Source organism: Mustela erminea, chromosome 2 (genome assembly GCF_009829155.1).
Source record: "Mustela erminea isolate mMusErm1 chromosome 2, mMusErm1.Pri, whole genome shotgun sequence".
In the NCBI taxonomy this organism is placed as follows: Eukaryota; Metazoa; Chordata; class Mammalia; order Carnivora; family Mustelidae; genus Mustela; species Mustela erminea.
In genome coordinates this window covers 47,005,936-47,025,110 of record NC_045615.1, presented here as the reverse complement: position 1 = coordinate 47,025,110, position 19,175 = coordinate 47,005,936, and the positions used below count along the sequence as shown (strand labels likewise).

General features: G+C 37.6%; 1 protein-coding gene across 1 annotated transcript; it reads right to left on the bottom strand.

The window, feature by feature from the left end:
* Nucleotides 1-1,964: 1,964 nt before the first annotated feature.
* Nucleotides 1,965-17,672, bottom strand: MEPE (matrix extracellular phosphoglycoprotein). Its single transcript, XM_032331237.1, has 5 exons — nt 17,639-17,672; nt 15,453-15,518; nt 10,771-10,824; nt 9,758-9,850; nt 1,965-3,688 (listed from the first exon to the last, which is right to left on the bottom strand). The coding sequence occupies exons 2-5, from the start codon at nt 15,504-15,506 to the stop codon at nt 2,237-2,239; spliced, it is 1,653 nt and encodes a 550-aa protein (XP_032187128.1). The 5' UTR covers nt 15,507-15,518; nt 17,639-17,672; the 3' UTR covers nt 1,965-2,236.
* Nucleotides 17,673-19,175: the final 1,503 nt, after the last annotated feature.

Sequence of the window (19,175 nt, the reverse complement as noted above, 5' to 3'; positions counted from 1 at the left end):
ATGATTTCTGCTTTTTGGAAACTCGTATCTTAGAGAGACAAGAGAAGTAGTAGGCACTTTTCTCTACCTTCTACCTTTCTTCTTCTCTTGGTCCTTCTCATTTAGAAGAATATCAGAAACAGAAAGGTATATGAATTAGTAATTCAATTCAGCTATCAAAAAAAAAAAAAAGAACAGTTGCTTAACACAGAGAAAATTGTTTTATTCACAGAACAAGCATTCTGGGGGCAGGAGGCTGATGGAGCTGGGGAGCTAGTTTAGTGATATCTCTGTGATTATTTTGTCTTTTTGTGTTAGAAGACCTACATTTCTTCTGTGTGTCTCTTTTACTCTCACACTTCTACCACACTCACAATACCTCTGACACAAGCCAGGTGAGTTTTCCCCTCGCACTAAGCACTTTTTGACACCAGCTGTGTGTCCTACAACTTATCTCAATTTTGACACTATCTACCTAGAGATAGCCTCAGATCCCACAGGTTAAGACCTCAGTCCCTTAAGACTGCCCCCTCCCCAATTCAGATGCCAATTGTATGTCTAGGTTGTCACCTATGGTTCTGACTTATTGGACATAAATCAGACTTTCCCACAAACCCCTCCTCTGTTTCAGTTAATTGGTTAGAGCAAACCACAGCATTCAAGAAAACAGTTTACTTCCTGTTTACCAGTTTATTGTAAAAGAATAAGATAAATGATACTGATGGACATCCAGATGGAGGAGAGGTGAAGGGTAAGGTATGTGGGAAGAGGTACAGAGCTTCGACGTCCTGTCCAGATAGGTTACCTCCTGTCCCCTCCATGTGTTTGCCAGCCTGAGAGCTCTCGGGACACCAGACATTTGAGGTGTCTCTAGAGGCTTCATCACATAGGCATAACTATTAACTCCATTGCCAGCCCCTCCTCCCTCTCTGAAGAATGGGGGATTAGGACTGAAAATTTCAAGTTTTTAATCTGGCCTCTTTGGTGACCAGCCCCCATCTAGGAGCCCACCAAGAGCCACCTCACTAGAACAAAAGTCCCACGAAATTCCAAGGGATTTAGGAGCTCAGTGTCAGGAACTAGGGTCAAAGACCAAATATTAGAACAAAAGATGCTCCTAGTGCTCTTATCACTTAGGAAATTATAAGAGTTTTCAGAGTCCTATGCCAGGAACCGGGGCAGAGACCAATATGTATATTTTCTGTTGTCTCACACCTTTTCTTCATGGTTACAAAATGCTGCTGTGCCCCTGAGCATCATGTTCATGTCAAGCAAAGAACTAGGGTAAAAAAGGAGGAAGCACGGTACTAGCTGTAAAAGCTTCTCTTATCAGGAAGAGCAAAAGTCCTCCAAGAACCTCACTCCACTCCCTTACCAGGCAGCTTGCGTCTAATTTCCAGAAGAGTGTCAGAAGGCCATTAGTTGGAAAAGCATCTAGATGAAAGATTGGGGAAAAGAAAAAAACTGGAAGTGATTTGGGATCCGCCAATGAAAACTCTCCACCAAAGTCAGTTTTGGTCTGGTCTTTGCACTTGCACTTCTCCTTCTCATTCTCCTTGTTCCTCCCATTCCCTTCACCCCTGTTTATTCTATTTCCTTCTTTGTCTGGAAAAGCGATAACATAGACCTTTGTTTTAGGAAAGAAAGCTTGCCTTCTAAGAAGTTATAAATGTGCAACACAGGAAGGAAGTGTAGAAAGATACGAAGCAGGATATCTCTGGTACGGCACAGGGAGGTCAGATGAAGAAGGAAATGCGGGTTTAAGCACAGTGGGATGAGGGAATGTGGTTAAGCTTTATTCAACAGATTAACTTCGCAACACTGCCTTTGCCAGAAGGAGAACTAATCTTGTTGCCTCTGAAATAAAGCACCACAGACAACAGACGTTTTAATAGATTATTTAATTATAGATTATCATATGAACAATATTATTGCTTTTCATATCTATAGAGCAAACCAACAAAGGCTTTTGTGACATTTACAAACTAGTTTTGATGACATCTATTCAAATGTTACCTATTCCACATATCCTTAATTAATTTTTCTTCTTGAAAAAGAGCATGGTAATTTTGAATAGAATCTCATACTGTGACTTTTACAATAGCAACAAATCTCCCCAGGAGGCCAGGTTTCTTGGCTTACTCAATTCTCTGCTCTGCCCTTTCTCACCTGGTCTGCTCTCAGGTGGCTCTCCTTTTCTGTCAGGTTACAGATGACTAGATATTTGAACCTTAATCCTGCTGGGAATTTCTAGTAGCTAATCACCATCACTCTCACTGGAACTGCCACTGTCAGATGATTCACTACTGTCATGCTTTCTAGGGGGGCTAAACCTTCTCCTGGAATTGGGTTTTCTGTAACCCCAGGAGCCTTTCCTTTGTGACATGCCCTTATTCCGTGTAGAATTTTGTCTGTGGGGTACATAATGATTTTTTCTGCTGAGGCCATTATGGGAACCTATTTCATTTTTAATTTCATTATCAAGATCATGAGAAGGAGCAAGCTGGCCCCGACTTTTGCCCTTATTGGGAAATCTTTGTTTTTCAATTGAGATTACTTGATTCCTATTAGAATGCTCCATATCTTTTCGGCTACCACCTTTGCCATTTTTTGGAATTTCATTATAATTAGTACTTTCAGCAACATCCCTACTGCCTTCTTTCTTTTTCTCTTGTGAGGGTAGATGAGGATGAGGGTAATGAAACTCTATTTTCCCTTGGTGAGCATTTTGGCTGTTGGCATCTACTCTGTTTCCTTCTTTTCCAGGGAGTTCCTTAAAGTTGGTGCTACCTATGATATCATTGCTGCCTTCCACTACACTTACATCAGCAGTGCTCGCCACTTTTCTTGTTTCATCCCTGGTTCCAATGGTACTTCTGCCACTTTCTTCTTTCTCTGGAATCTCATTATAACCTGGCCCTCTTGCATCAGGACTGATGGTATTGGCTTCAGTTGGGCCAGAAAACTCTGTTTGAATATCTACACCTTTTAAGTCCGGACCAATAGGTTCTCCTTTACCAGAAATGTCCTTGAAAGGTTGACCATCGCCACTGAAAGGAGAGAGATCATTGTCGCCCCTTTCTTGAAGATCTGGGTAACCACTGCCTTCAAAATCACTGGGGATTTTTTTGACTTTCGGGAGCTGTTTTGGATAGTCAATGTTGTGTTGGGTGTGGTAGGTGCTTTTGCTTTTAACTGGAATATTCTGGGCTTGGGAATCTCTTTGATAATTCTTTCTATCTTTTGAGGAGACTTTAACATAGTTCATACTTGCTGGGATTTTGCTTAGAACATTCTTGGGTTTGTTCTCTTTGTTTTCCTCTGCCAAGAGTTCAGTCACAGTCCTTGGCTCCATTATATACTGCAAATTATTTCTGATGAGAGTTGCACCATATTCTTCTTGGTTACGGAATTTGTTCACAACATTGTCTTCATCCTCAGCCCCGTTATTCCCAGTGGATTCAGGATAAATGGACATCTTTAGGTCACTGTGGGCATTTCCTTGGTTATTAATACTATCATCTTCATTTGTTTTCTGTCTGTTCTCAAAAAGAGTTTCGGTTTTGTTACTTTGGTAATTTTCATTGGCTCCAAGAATGGAAGAGTTTTTCTCTCTTTCCTGGGCAATGTTTTCTTTAGGTGCTGGCTCTTGATTTCTTCTTTTACCAAAATTTTGAAGAGCAATGTTGTCTTTATTTTTTTCTTCCTGCTAAAGTGTAATTTTCAACATAAAGTATTATTTTATGTTAAATTTTAAAAAATTAATAATTCCTAAGCAATTTAAAAAGAATTACCCACCAGATATGTAAGAGAAAGACTATTAACTCGATAGAGGTTTGTTGGTAGAGATAATTTAGAAATGATCAGAGCAAGTTTCATGGATAAAGAATGAGCAAGCTTTGAAGAATGGGTAGGATCCAAATATGTGATAGGATAGTAGTGAGGATATTTTAAGAATAAGTGGTATATTCAATGTCCGGAAACAGGAAACATTTGAAAGATAATACGAATAAAACTCCATGGTTTGAAAAGAGAAATCCTAAAGAAGCGTAAAATAAGTAAGTTTGGAAATATGGATAAGTGTCTGATCTTGAAGGAGGATCTGAATTTAAGGAGCATATGATTCAAGAGTGGTCCCCCTAAACACAGAGACATATTTGCTAAAATAAAAGAAATTGAAACCATGATTAAAGTTTCAATGACAACATTATTTGTTGTTGAGACAAAGACAAATATTTGGACCTAAAGTGGAAGTTCACTACTAAAATTTTTATGATTACTGCTCTAAACAATAAGATGTTTAAATGAAGATTGATAATATTTTTAGCAAAAAAAAAAAATGCTGTCTCATCTTGCATAAGCCATTGCAAGTGAAATGGAGTTCATATTTTAAAAAATAATTATTCTCTCTGTCTTCCTCTCTGTGTGTGTGTGTGTGTGTGTGTGTGTGTGTGTGCGTGTGTTCTTGCCCTGGTCTTCAGAGATATTCATCTGCCTAGAGTGAAATTTCCTTTCTCTTTTCATTTCTTCTCCCCCAATCCTTATTTTTAGAAAACAGACCAATAGATGAATCTAGGTAATACTCAGCTTCTGACATTCAAACAAAGGATTTGCAGCAAGTGTTACAAACCCAGCTGTTGTCAGAAAAAGGATTCATTACCTTTCTTTTCTTCCCTGTTTGTCATGTAATAAACTAAATTTGATAGTTTAGATAAATAGTTCTCAAATTTAGCATTTATCAGAACTGTTTGGAAGGTGATAAAACAAAAATTGTTGAAACCAATGGCCAGAGTTTCTGATCCAGTAGATCTGGGGTGAGACTCTAGCATTTGCATTCAATAACATTTCCCAGGTAATGTTGATAGTTGCTGGTCGATAGACTGTATTTGAGAACTACAGTTCTAGATCATAAGGTGAAATATGGAGATCTAGACAAGGAAAGTCCCTGAGTGATAATGGGATGAAAAAAAGAAAGTGAAGAAAGAAAGTGAAGTGTTTATACATGTATCTCCATTTGTCCTTTTTGGCGGGAGCCTATAAAAAGGCTGCTTCATAGGCTGTACTTTACCAACTTGAGGTGCAGCCAAGTTGCAATAAGCTTGGCAGAACAATATGGTCAAAAAGAAAAAGGGGCTGACAGCAACTTTGCCCATGACACTCACAGTATTTCTATGGCATAAGCTAGATATGAAAGTGAGAGTCTGGTCGGGAATTTTCCAGAAGGTATCCTCCACAGTGATACCCTCTGGAATCAGAGGTGGCTCTAAATCAATGAAAGGTGGCTCTAAAGGGAGTCACGTAGAAGGAACATATACACTATGGACAAAGGTGAGTCATACTCAAACACACAGGGGTCTAAATTGTTTACGAGAGCCAAGAGAGACTGAAACACCACTGGGCCCCAACCAAGACTGTACTGTGCTGATCCTAAGCTATGGCAGCCAGAGACTTCATTTTATAATACAAGCAGGCAGGATAGCATGCAAGTGGTCAAGCAACATTGCCCATGCATGTCTGAGGATTCCACATCTTCCCTTCCACTGTGGTGGGAGCCATGTTTGTACATATGGTATACTGTATGTAGTGGATGATATAAGCCATACCCTATTGCCTCATATATCTGTATGCCATCTTAGAGAAGAGAAAGAGAGTATCTGAGTGTTTTTACCCAAACTAAAGGACTTACTTAAAGAACTATTATAATGATTTGATAACCTTAAGTTTAAACAGGCTGAATTTAAATTAATTTCTGTAGACTCCCCCCTTCCTCTCATTACCCTTTGGGTAGGAACTCTTGAGCAACAGAACAATTATAAACAGAATAAATAAGATACTTTCTCTCTACCTCCAAATTGTAAAGTGAGGTAAAATTGACAACACCATGACATAGACTTTTGAACTGGTGAGTAATATGAAATGGAAATAAGAGGCATTAATTGAGGGACAGGGGCAAGTAGGAAATGTGGCTGGATGCCCCATGTACTAAGCAATACCTGATGACTCATGGAATGGCAGAGGCAGTAGACCTGCAGGACCAAAGACGGGGGTGTAGAGCGGTGGGACAGGGACCTCATATCCAACTGGGGTTCTCACAGACATACAGGGTGCTGGAGCATTCTAGAACCTGAGACTTGAGGGTAAAGAATTTGGTTTTATTTTGCAAAGGGTGAAGAGCTAATGAAGGTTTATGAGCAAGGGATTAACAAAATAAAAATCAACAGCTCAGGAGGAATAGCGGTAAGAAAGAACAGTTAGGAGGATTTGTAGCGTTCAAGGCTGAGATATAATTGCTTGGATTTGGATTATGCCAGAGAAAAACACTACAAAGGAAAAAAAAAACCCTCTACTGGTGTTCGGCCAGAAGGTGGGTTAATAACTAAAATGGACTGGAATATTGATCTGCAAAAATGAAGACAAGAGAGAAAGAGAACAACTCTAATATCGGACAGATTGATGCTGTGAGAATGTAGCACCTGAGCTCAAAAAACAATACCTAGTTAGAGAAAGGGTCAGGTATCCCAGCCTCACAGGGTCACCCAGGGCAAGTCCTTCCCAGTTTCATGACCTATGGTCAGCTGTTCCTTCCTTGAAGACTTTACAGGCAAATTGCTTGTTACGTTTTATGTGAGATCTTTTCATTTATATTCTAATTTTCATTATGTTTTATTTTTCAAGTTTTTTGTAACCTGCACCTAGTAACTGATGCAACAATTAAGGTTATTTCCTCTTTCATATGCAACCTTTTTAATATCTGGAAAAGTTAAGATTTTCTCTAAACTCACTGGATGCTTTCTTTCTCTTCTCCAAGTTAACACTTGTGGTTCTCTTTTATTAGGTCACTATGTTCAGCGCTGTCATCTGACTACAGATCTCCTTTAGCTTGTGGGGCTCCAGATGGCCCCAGACTCCGATGTGACCTGGGTAGCCCTGAGCACACAGTTTCTAGTAGCTTCCTTGCCCTGGCTACCTATTTTAACTAATTTTTACGAATTATTTTTTAACTATTTTTACTAATACAGCTTAATTTTGTCCCACCTTTTTTGGCCACCACTTTGGTCTGTTGGCTGCTATTGAACATGTAGACATTTTCTTGAATGTATTAATTAAATATGTGCAAATACATAAATGCTCCCAGATGGAGGAAGAAAGTAGAGACAGGTTGGAGGCTTGCACGCACACAGCAAGGGTATAGGGAAGATAAAGGAGATGGAAAGCCCACATTCAGGGAAGTCAGGATAATGGGGAATCATATTTAGTGGAACAGCAGGCAGGAAGAGTCAAATGGTCTTTCTTGATCCATCAGTCAAGGGTTCATTGAAAGTAGGTGTACTATGGAAAGAGCACGGTTACTGGATGCCCAACCCTGCCATTGATGAGCTATGTGATCTTAAAAACCTTATTTTACTTCTCTGTGGCTCAGCTTTCTTAATAGGAAAATTAAAAAAAATGATAGTTGTCTTTCAGGATTGTTGGGGGAATTAAATGGTTTTATGAAATGTTATAATGTGTGTAAAGTATCTAAAATAATGTCTATGTGTAAGATGAATTCTATATAAATGATGGTAACTATCATTTCATACAGAACCATATACAGCCCTTTATCAAATGGCTGTTTGCTTCCCTACCTATTGTGAGTGATGGGAATGATAGTGGTTTGATTATTGGATGCACAGCTGTTCTCCCAGGCTCTGTCCCTCCTTAACTGTTGTGGTGGTAGATGGAGATGGACAAATTCTGGACCCTTCTATCCATGTACTACCTGAATATCACCCTCTGGGAGGGTTCTGCGAGCTTGCGACCCCTGAGACTATGCTATCCTAAATGTATTTTGCTTAATCTTCCTTTTTATCTCTTTCTTTGGTCTGAAAATAAGAATACCATTTTACCTGGAGGACTGCTTGTTTTCATACATGTATCTCACTGTTGCAAGCGGGAGGGAAAGTGTTGAATCAGCTCATTCTTGAATCTCAAGATTAAAAATACCTTATGAAAATGCCTTCTACCTTTAGGAAACTGCTTACATACAGCATGCTAAAGTTAGAACTTGTAATATCTTTAAGTTACAATTTGAAATTATTTATTTGTGGGAATTATGATATTGCCTGATCTTTTATAGTGGCAGAATGTTCTGAAAATAAGTAAGATTTTTCTGTGGGGAAAAATATAATAGAAACAAACTTTATAGTGAATTATTGCTGAATTAAAAGTATTTTAAACATTTGACTTATTTTAAGTCATTGAGTCTTGGAAAGTTTCACGTGGACATTTATATTTTCTTTTGAAATCAAGTTCATTTGCTCATTGTGAATATAGCCTTTTGAGTTAAACAGATGCGTTAACAAATCAGTAGATTGGGATCATCCCTTTTAATTTTGTTTCTCCCCTTACTCTGCAGTGGGAAATTTTGTTTTCTTTCTGGCGCTTCAACTGCTTTAAAAACAGTAGCATGTATACTAATGAATTAAGTGCATTTCACTAAGGACTGAATAGAGTTATTTTATAGATGAAAACATGGAGCAACTTTTAAACTGTGGAATGTGATGGTCAATCTTTTTTGTATTTGTTATTTTAAATGATTTCTGGTTGCATCGCTAACTGCATGGTGGTCCTTATATCAGTTGGCTGGTCTGATTTCCTGTGTTCTGTCTTTCTATCTCCATGCCCTAGTTCATATTATTCTTTTTGTCTGGAATGGCCTCTCTCCTCTACTTGTTTGCTCAAATTTCTCTCATCCACTTGTTTGCTTAAATTGTACTCAACCTCCAAGGCCCAGCTCAATTATTTCCATTATGTAGGCTTTCCCTAAACACCAGACTAAGAACTAATCTTTTTTTTACTCTAAGCCCCTAAAATCATATTTTTTGGGGTACTACTCTCACAGCACTTTGCACATTCTGTCTTGAGTTTTATAATGATTTTATAAATGCATTTTTTTTCTTTTCTAACTCTAAGTTCCTGGAGAGAAAGAATTAAGTTTTCTCAATCATTTAATCTCACATAGTATCTTGCACAATAGGAAGAGCTCAACATACATTTATTACACCAAAAAGTTTTAACTTACTCAATGTAACAAATTAGCTTAACAGGCAGTTAGTCTTAGAGATGCCATCTAAAGAATAATGAGCAGAACAAAATAACATTCTGAAGAGAAGCTACCACTTTCATGGGAAATGAAGCCAGATTTGGAAAAAGTAAATAGTCCTTTTGCTGATGGCATTTTAAGCTGTTTCCAGCTCTTCGGCCAATGAATCTGCAAAAAGGGGCTGAATGAAAAGAATTATTGTCCTATTCCAGGGACAAGGCCCTTATTCTTTCTCTTCCAAGCATTCTGACCCAGAATGGAGTCATCAGTGGAATGAATTTAAGGGACACTAAAACATGTCACTCTTTAGGCTAACGTGATTTCTCCTGTTAGTCTTCTAATCCTCATCATTAGAACACATGATAGATTATGTCCAGAAACCCTCCTTATAAAAGATCAAACATTACTTGGAAGCAATAAGCAAAGGTCACGGGCATTAGAGGTCCACCAGCATCACACCTGCGGGGGAAGTTCCCAAAGCGGGGCAGGATTTGGGCTAAGCTGTAGGGTGGTCCATCTGTGTGAGTTCTATAACAAAGTTGTTTAAGAAGCCAGGGACTATAGAAAAAGGGCAAAAGCACCCACCAGACAGAAACCCAGAGTAGCTAAAATAAATTTGTCTCCTCTACATTTTCCCCTGGGGTTAGTCCAGATTTTGGCTCATGGTAAGGATCTTCTCTCAGAGATTTAGCTTACCTTTATGTCACTTTGATTTTTCCTCCCAGATGATGTGTAAACATACTTAAAAATATAATACCCGTGTTTCTCATGGTGGCCTTTGTACGTTATCTACAAAAACATAACATTGTATTAAGATGTGTTTATATCTTATTAACTTGTCTGGCTCCCTTTTTGATTGTACAAGATATTCTTTAACTTAAGTGAAGTCAAATTCTGCTTCTGACAAATGGTAGTTCTTCTTATAATCACAGAAGAGCACCTATAAACCTTGTCCCTTTCTTTTCTACATGTCTGTAAGTCTGTTTGCTCTAAGGATGGCTATCAATGGCTCTCTCTCCCAAGGCGTATTAATTTTATTAACAAATTTCAATGGACAGGGAGCATGTGGAGATATTTGCAGGTGGGAGGGGCTGTAAGGAATAGGAGAAATGTGGGTTTTACAGTATTCATGTCTGCTGTCAAATTGGAAAGACACAGCATGATCATTCAGACTCTGCTGTTTGCAATTTTTTGCCTTTGTAATTTTCAACTGAGATAAAGAACAGAAGATTGTTAGGTCCTAGAACAGAATTTCTGAGGCTGCCAGGAGAAACCATGGTAGGCTGCAATTTGGTGACATGAAAAGCTGAGGATACTTGTTTTACTTTCTTCATGCATATGGAAAAGTAACTCCATGCAAACAGAATTCCACATTAAGATTCGTTAACTCCCTTTCCATTGTTTCCTCCCTCATTTGTTGTTTTGTTCTCGTGTATATGTGTGCGAAAATAGCTTGCTAATAATACACCAGGATTTTTATTCACTTCTTCTGGAGAAAGAAATCACAGTGAAGAGAAACAAATCCCCATTCAGAATGTTTCTCTTTTCTATCAAACATTGTCTGAATTAAGTGCTAAAATTATGTTGTGTAATTTTGCATTTCCATTCTAAGTGCACAGGAATATTTTGACAGTTAAAAATTTCCTCTCCTGAGTTTTTTCTTTAAAAGAGTTGAAATAGATTTATCTGAGAAGAATAATTCTGTTTACCCTCTGTTCTTCCACACAGTCTTCCTTAGTTTTCTCAGTTTGTGGCAGAAATGTCTGGAAGGAAACAAGAAATACAACTTCACAAAACATTCATTCTTTTGTCCATTTCTGCCAACAATAAATGTCTCATTTATTTTTCTCTTACTGGGTTGTATTATTCAATGTGGAAAATCATTCCAACCAAAGAAGATGGATACATTACAATAATATTTGTTTTAGTCTTACAAAACAGGGTGCCAGCATTCGTCCACCAGAGGGAGACAATGACATAAGCATTAGAACCACACTCGCGCACAGAATTGCCAAGTTGGGGAGGGGTGTCACTCCAGATGTGGAAGCTTGGATGTTGCTGATATCAACTGAAAAATAAATTTTCACTGGCATATTGGAAGTTGTTTAGTATCAATGAACCAAAATCAGAGTCCTGTGATGAGAATTATGTTTGCATGAATTGCATGAATTTAGAGTTTGCTATACAAGCAAAGACTTGATGCTGCTGGTGGTCCAGCAAAAGTAAAACCATAGCTCTGTCCATAAGGTGTAGGATCATGTCCAAGGATGAGACTTTGTTGTTGCCAGTCACCTGAGCAGAGATTTCTGTCAGGGAAAGGAAAATGGAGTGGCCTACGGATTGGGACAAATACTCTTCTTGATCTGCAACAGACATGTCCAAAGATCTTGAGAATACCTGGGGTGAGAGGTAGCTATTGAGGTGGAGAAAGGCCAGAAACTAAGAAGGAAAAGATCCAGGCTGCATGTTCTAGGTCTTTGGGCTAAAATTTTGGTGTCACAGGAGAGCACACAGAAGATGACCTGAGAATTTTGGAGCAAGTTTGCTGTAGAAAAACAGACACAACAATTCTTTTGTTCCCAGTATTTTAATTTTTTAAAAAAAGATTTTATTTATTTCTTTGACAGAGAGAAATCACAAGTAGGCAGAGAGGCAGGCGGTGGAGGTGGGGGAAGCAGGCTCCCTGCTGAGCAGAGAGCCCGATGAGGGGCTCGATCTCAGGACCCTGAGATCATGACCTGAGTCAAAGGCAGAGGCTTAACTCACTGAGCCACCCAGCCGCCCCTGTATTTCAATTTTCTTATTGATTTTTGAAATTCCTAGTGTATCTCAGATTTGGGAAGAGGAACCAGTGGGTGGGACTTCTTTGTGTTTAAATGCACGTGCTAAAGTAGAAACAGGAGTCATGGTGGTATCAGTCATAGAAAAGAGAGAACCCCTCAAGGGAAAGCTGAAAGAAAAAGTTCTTAATCACCTAGAGAATATTCTTCCTGAATAAACCTTAATGTTCTGGGTTTTTCTGCAATGAAATATAGGCAATTATCCTTTCAGATATTGTGCTTCTGCTCTCTCAGGAATGACCTCTACAAACTACATTTCTTGAGCAACTTTGCCGTCTGGCTTCAGTCTGGGTTGGCTGACAGAAGGCCTAGCCTGAGATTGGAGGGTAGAAAGATAGAGTGAACAAGTATGTCTTTTCCTGCTCTCTCTGTTTGGGGCTGCATCTCTAGGACTGGACACATCTCTTTTGTGGTCCTGCCTCTCTGCTGGGTCCCTTCCCCACTCAGGGCACTGAGAACACCACTTCCTTCCTTGTTTCTTCAGCTCAAGGGGTGGCACAGTAGTTTTAATCTTTGGGTTGCCTCACTACCCATGATTTGCTCTTTTTGTTTGTCCTATACTTAATAACTATTCTCCAAATAAAATCCCTCTACTGAACTCCCTGTCATGGGAATTTTATTTTATTGTCCTGACTGGATCCTGACTGATGAAATTGTCTCAGAAATAAATATAAAACTTTAGTAAAAGTGCCCTATTGGCTTGACTCCAAGGCAGACCTGTCTAACAGTCCATTACATCCTAGAAACAAAAATAGTTTGTGAATAACACCTTCTGTTTACATAGCACTTTACAGTTTATAAGCTGTTTTTGTATACCTAATCTCATCTGATTCCCATAATAACCCCTATGAGTTAGGCAGTAAAATAAACAAAATTATCTACACTTAAACATGCAATAGCAGATATAGAAGTAAAGGAGATATTTTAACCAAAACCTTTGTCTCAAATTCCCAGGGTTAAAATAATAAATTTTTAAATGGCTTGCTACCTGCCAAAAAATATTAATAATAAGAGGAAATGTTTCTGAATTTTACATTAAGTGCCTTCAAAGTATACATTTTTTTAAAGCTTTTATTTATTTATTTGACAGACAGAGATCCCAAGTAGGCAGAGAGGCAGGCAGAGAGAGAGAGGGGGAAGCAGCCTCCCCGCTGAGCAGAGAACCCGATGCGGGGCTTGATCCCAGGATCCTGAGATCATGACCTGAGCCGAAGGCAGAGGCTTTAACTCACTGAGCCACCCAGGGGCCCCTCAAGGTATATTTTATAATTCCATCCATTACTGACTTTTTTCTTATGCTGTTTTTTATTCTCTTATGCATGTAAATTTAGATCATTGTTTCATTTCCCCAAAATATCAAAACAGTGAAAATAATTTTGAATATGAGGTTATAGGAAAAAGAAAACATAAAAATGAGATGACTAGATACTAAGTAAGAAAAAAGCAATTGTTTGGGATATTCAGCATCTTCTCATAGAACACACACACACATGAATTAAAAACATACTTGTTAGTATAGAGTACCTTAATGAAGCTGGCGGTAATAAGTCATGAACTTACAACAAAGTAAATTTTAACAGTGTTTGTAGTCTAATTGCATGTTGATGAATATTAATTGAATTGCATGGCCCAATATCCATCTTTTGTTTTCTTCCACTTCCAAATTTTGTCTTTGAAGGAAACCAGAATGTCACTCCCAAAATATGCTTCTTTAACATAAGAATTATTTTGAACTGAAGGCAGTTAAGTCATAAATGCAGAAAAAGTTCCCCCTTTTCTGCCTAAAGGTAGGAAACAAAGTGTCTTGTTACTGGTGGCCAGCTCTTAGCAGTTCAGAGATGACACTGGAGGAATCCACAAATCTTGTGAAACTAATCTTAATCTTTCTCAGTAAGGAATATAAGGACTACCTAGACCGGGTTGGATTACCTTTAGCCCAAATCCCTTTGTCTTATCAATTTTTCACAAATTTGTTTTTTCTTCATCTAAAAGGTGTAAAAGCTTCCTGCTTTGGTTACCTTTTTGGGTCTTCACTCTCATGACTGCTCCCATGCACATGTAGAAATTTAATAACATTTGTATGCTTTTCTCCTGTTAATCTGTCCTTATCAGCTTAATTTTCTGACAGAGCCATGAACACAAAGAGGATTGAGGAAAACTTTTTTTCTCCTACAGTTTGAATTTAGAATATAATTCCAAAACAGATGTAAGTAACTCAATATATTCCAATTTCTGATACCACAATCTATTAATAAATAATTTAGGTAAACATCACATTTAGTCATTCATAATTCAAAATTTTATGTATGTCCTTGCTGAGCCTTTTTCATCTGAAATATACATCTCTCCCACCACCCCTCACACCCACTTTTCTGTTCTCCCACACTTGAGTGTGGCCTGCTGGCTTTTTCTCTTGACCAGTGGTCACTGAATTGATATTGACATAACAGTTACTGGAAAATGGTCAGAAGGTGCCACTTCAGCTGCTCCTTGGAATGTGTTGCTCAAAATAGATTCATCCTCAGCTGGTGGGTTTGAGCTGGGTCAGCAAGACCCACTCAACCTCTGTCATGCTTAAGCACATGCCCCTGTGGTCGTGGTTGAGCTGAGTTGTGTGAATTGGGCCTGGCAGATGTCTATTTTTAAGCACTATGGCCCACTGCAGGACTGTCAAAGGATATGCGCTAAGAGGGGCCATACTTTCCTCAACTTCTGCTGTCCTTACTGGATGGCATCATTCATGCTCATCACCGGGTTTCCCAACTGGTCACTCAACTGGCTCAGGACCTATATTTAAGCACTTCCGGCAACAGAATGACTACTTGTTTCCATGCTCTCCAACTGAAATGGTTGTTCTGAAAGGCTAGGATGCTTTTCAGACATTGTCTAATTAGCACTGTGTCTGCACAGCAGAAAATATCGGTAACACTCAGCATTTTCACAAGATAATTTAGTCACATCCTGAATACTCATCTGGGTGAATCAGAGGGAGAAAAAAAAAAGAAATTGCAACTCAATTTATGTTAAGCTTAGGGGTCCTTCTTCCCATCTTTAGCCTTGCACATGAAGAGAAAATCATTAGCAGGATTTCCGTATTGGTGGGTTACAAGAATAAGAGAAAAGGTCTGGTTTCTTTTTATTGCCAATGTATTGACAAAATCTAGTTGGTCAGCTGTAAAACTGTCAAGTCAAATTTTTTTCAGTTTTTAGTAAAATATCGAGAATCTCTTTAGATGTGTTAAAATTTGGGTCTCTGAGCATTTACTCATTAACAGTTGATTTGAAACACTGTGACTAGTTTTCCCAAAAATATACTTTTTGGCATTTCTTAAAAGGCAATATGTTGACATTTATAATGCAGCACATGTTTATTGAGGTCCTCCTTGGTGATAGACATTTGTAACAAGTGCTGGATGCTGTCTTTTTGTTTGGTACTTTATTGCAACTGAACTAGGTAAGGGTTACTAATTAAAAAAAGAAAAAATATTGCTTAGAAAAAATAAAGAGACCAGAAGATAATATGATGCATAAATGAGTTTATAAATGCTTACTGGTGCTGCCCAGGTCACGCTGAAAAGAAGCAGTCCCAAACAGACAATTTGCATCTTTGAGACTCTCTGCAAAAAAGATAATAATATTTTACCCTAAAGCATTGTCAAGTTTGAACTATATTCCTAAGAATAAATAACATCCTTCTCCCAGTAGTTCATTTCCTTGTTTAAAAAAAAACATGTATAATTTATATCCAAGTATAGATACTTTAAGAGCCTTTGTATGTCTAATTATTCTGATGTGAAAGTGAAAATTGGCGAATATTATTAAAACAATGAGGTCAGTTGATAGAAATGAATTTTATAGATATAATTACTTGTTATATTGTCAGTCCAAACTTTTCCCTTTTGTGTTTAGAGATAATTTAATTTAATTATTTCTATAATTCATAATAATATTAATCTAATGTAACAACTCATAACAGACTCTTTATATGGGTGCCAGCAAAGCAGGTCTCACTGTGAGGAATAAAGTCTTATCTGCTACCAGGATAGTTCCCCAATATATGTCCTTATATTCATTATATTCTGAGCTAGTAACCATCCATGGGCTGGAGAGTGAAACAATTTATGTAATCCATATATTAATAGCTAAAATTTATTGAGTACTAAAATACCTCTGTGCTAAAAGTTTTACATATATTCAATTATTGAGCTTCATGACAACCCTATGAGTTCGATGGTATTACTCTTCCTTTTTATTTCTTTTTAATTTTTTATTTTTTATAAACATATAATATATTTTTATCCCCCGAGGTATAGGTATGTGAGTCACCAGGTTTTCACACTTCACAGCACTCACCATAGCACATACCCTCCCCAATGTCCATAACCCTACCCCCTTGTCCTCCAACTCCGCTCCCCTCAGTAACCCTCAGTTTGTTTTGTGAGATTAAGAGTCACTTATGGTTTGTCTCCCTCCCAATCCCATCTTGTTTCATTCATTCTTCTCCTATCCCCTTAACCCCCCCTGTTGCATCTCCACTTCCTCATATCAGGGAGATCATATGATAGTTGTCTTTCTCCAATTGACTTATTTCGCTAAGCTTGATACCCTCTAGTTCCATCCACATCGTCGCAAATGGCAAGATTTCATTTCTTTTGATGGCTGTTTTAGAGTATGAAATAGATAGAAAGTCAAATAACTTGCCCTAGAACTCCCACGTATTAAGAGGCAGAACTGGGATTAATATCCAAGCAATTTAACTACAGAGCCAGTAGTCTTAATGATGACTCTATGCCATCTTGAATAAGTTTTTATTCTTTTGTCTTATTACAGAAAAGTCTACATGTAGTTGATTTAAAGGCAAATAATATTTCATATTGAGCTCAACAAAATTAGGTGTAAACATTAACATTTAGCTATGGATAAATGTATATATTTATACTTTGGTGAATATTCTAAAAGGACCTAGTGAGCTCATTTTAAGTCAAGTAGCCATTATAGAAAAAGAATGTCAGTATAACTGTGAATTACTAATCTCGTGGTTTTGAGTAATATTAAGCATTTACCACATAGACATATAGCAACCAATATGAGCATAAAAAAATTTACACCACTTTTTGAGATTATCTGAGGAAAATGCTCTTAATGACAATAATCTAAATACTGTTGCTATCTTGAAATTTTTCAAGGTAAAAATTTTTATTTGAGGAAATAATGTAACTGTTAAATATATTCTAAAGCTCTAGTCTACTCTCTTCTAAAGAATATAATTTTCAAGATCTTAATTTTAACTGTAATTTAGCCATCCAAGTATTTTAGAGATAAGGACATTACAAATAATTTATCAAATGATTTAGTGTTGCTCAGTAGAAATGTCTGCACAGATGAGGTTTAAAACTATGAGTGTGATCACATTATCCTTATTCTGGTTTGTAAGTGAAGGTAGAGAGTAAAATTAGTAACTTTAAATTATGGTGAATCTTGATAATGCTAAGACTTAATCAAAGAAGAAGTTGCTATCAAGCTATCAGTTTTAGTTGATGATTTCCAGAACTCGGCAACACATTTCATATTTCATAAAACAAAGCACTAAATATTACACAGTTGTGTTGAGCAGAGAATACTTTCAATATACATTTATTTTCAAAAGCAATCTCCCTACCAGATGACATATACCTTGAAAATGTAAACTATGTTATAAAGCTATTTGCTATCAAGAATATCAAGAGAGCCAAATTACCTGGTATCTTTTACCTTCAGAATACCTGGCTTCTTCCACAGGATTAGCAGTCTCTGGGAAAATTTTGCTGAAATTTAAAGTTTGTTAGAGTTCCCAATGGCCAATCAGCATAGACTCACTTAGCACTAGCAAACAATTTGTTACCAGTGCCCACAGATAACCATAGGGGGCAAAGTAATTTTAATCTAAAAATGTTTTTGTGGTGAAAAGCTGCTATCAAATGTTCCAGAAAGTAGGATAAACAGAACATATAAATACCTCAGTTTGGTGTGTGATGTTGTCAGATAATTCAAATTGATTTCAGAACTATTAATTAGGACTCTCTGAATAATAAGTTTGTAAGTGGAAACATTTTAGCTATCCTTTTGTGTAGAAAGTTTATAATTTCAATTTTTTCTGTATTAAACCCAGCAACACTTAACAAATATGTATTGGGTACCTAATATGTGACAGACACTGAGGAAACAGCAGTGACAAAGCAGACAGAAAAAAAATAATCTGGTGGGGAAACTGACAATAAACAAAATAAGTAAAATATATTGTGTAGATAGTGAAAAAGACAAACTCTAAGAAGAAAAAGTATTGTAAGGAGAGGGGATGACAAACACTGTGGGTCAGGACATAGAGACACTGAGTTGAAATACTAGAAGGCCTCACTGAGAAGGTGACTTTTGAGCCATGTAAACACATGGCATCTAGGGGAAGAGCATTCTAAGTAGAAGGAAGGGAAAGATGAGAGCCCCAGAGACAAGACTGCTGACTTGTTCCAGAAATAGAGAAGAGGGCATTTTGGTTAGAAAGACTGAATGAAGTGAGTAGCAGGAAATGTAGTAGTAAAAAAAGGTCATAGATGGCAGATGACATAGGGCCTATAGATCATTGCAAGGCTCTTGACTTTACCCTGAGTGAGAAGGTTCCCCTGGACGTTTTAGGCAGAGAAGTAACTGTAGAGTAATTGAGGTAGGAAAAGGCAGACATGGGCTAGGAAGCTTTCAAGGTAATCCAGGCAAATGGTGATTAGGAATCAGAGTGATGACAGAAGGGGTTGGGTAACTGGTCAAGTTCTGGATATATTTTGAAAGTAAAGCCAGTAGGATTCGTTGACATACCAGATGTGGAGTATGAGAGAAAATCAAGAATTAAGGGTGACTCCAAAGTCTTTTCCTCTGAGCATCCAGAAGAAAGAATTTGTCTTTTATTGATATGGAGGAAACTGTAGAAGAAGTGGTTTGGGGAGAAACATTTAGAGTTTTGGTTTGGATATGAATATTACAGAATGGTCAATTTAGGACGTTGACTTTCTCAGTGAAACAGGTAGTACACCCATATTAGAATAAGCCTTTCTGGGGCAATTGCCTGCTCTCTCCTCTTTTGCCCATCCTGTGTGCCAAAATAATGATTGCAATAGTTCGGGTTAAAAATACTACAGTACCTGAAGGGATAATTTACATTAGAACTAAATATGAAGCATTAATGTACAATAATGTAAGAATTATTTAATCCATACCAAATGATAAGAATTGGTTAAACACAATTT

Excerpts from the sequence above, each read along its gene's own strand:
- MEPE (XM_032331237.1), bottom strand. The coding sequence starts at position 15,506 with ATGCAAATTGTCTGTTTGGGACTGCTTCTTTTCAGCGTGACCTGGGCA. Across the intron at positions 10,825-15,452 it reads GCGTGACCTGGGCAGCACCA|ACATTTCTGCCACAAACTGA; the intron begins GTAAGCATTTAT and ends GTTTCCTTCCAG. Across the intron at positions 9,851-10,770 it reads ACTGTGTGGAAGAACAGAGG|ATAACGTACAAAGGCCACCA; the intron begins GTAAACAGAATT and ends ATGTTTTTGTAG.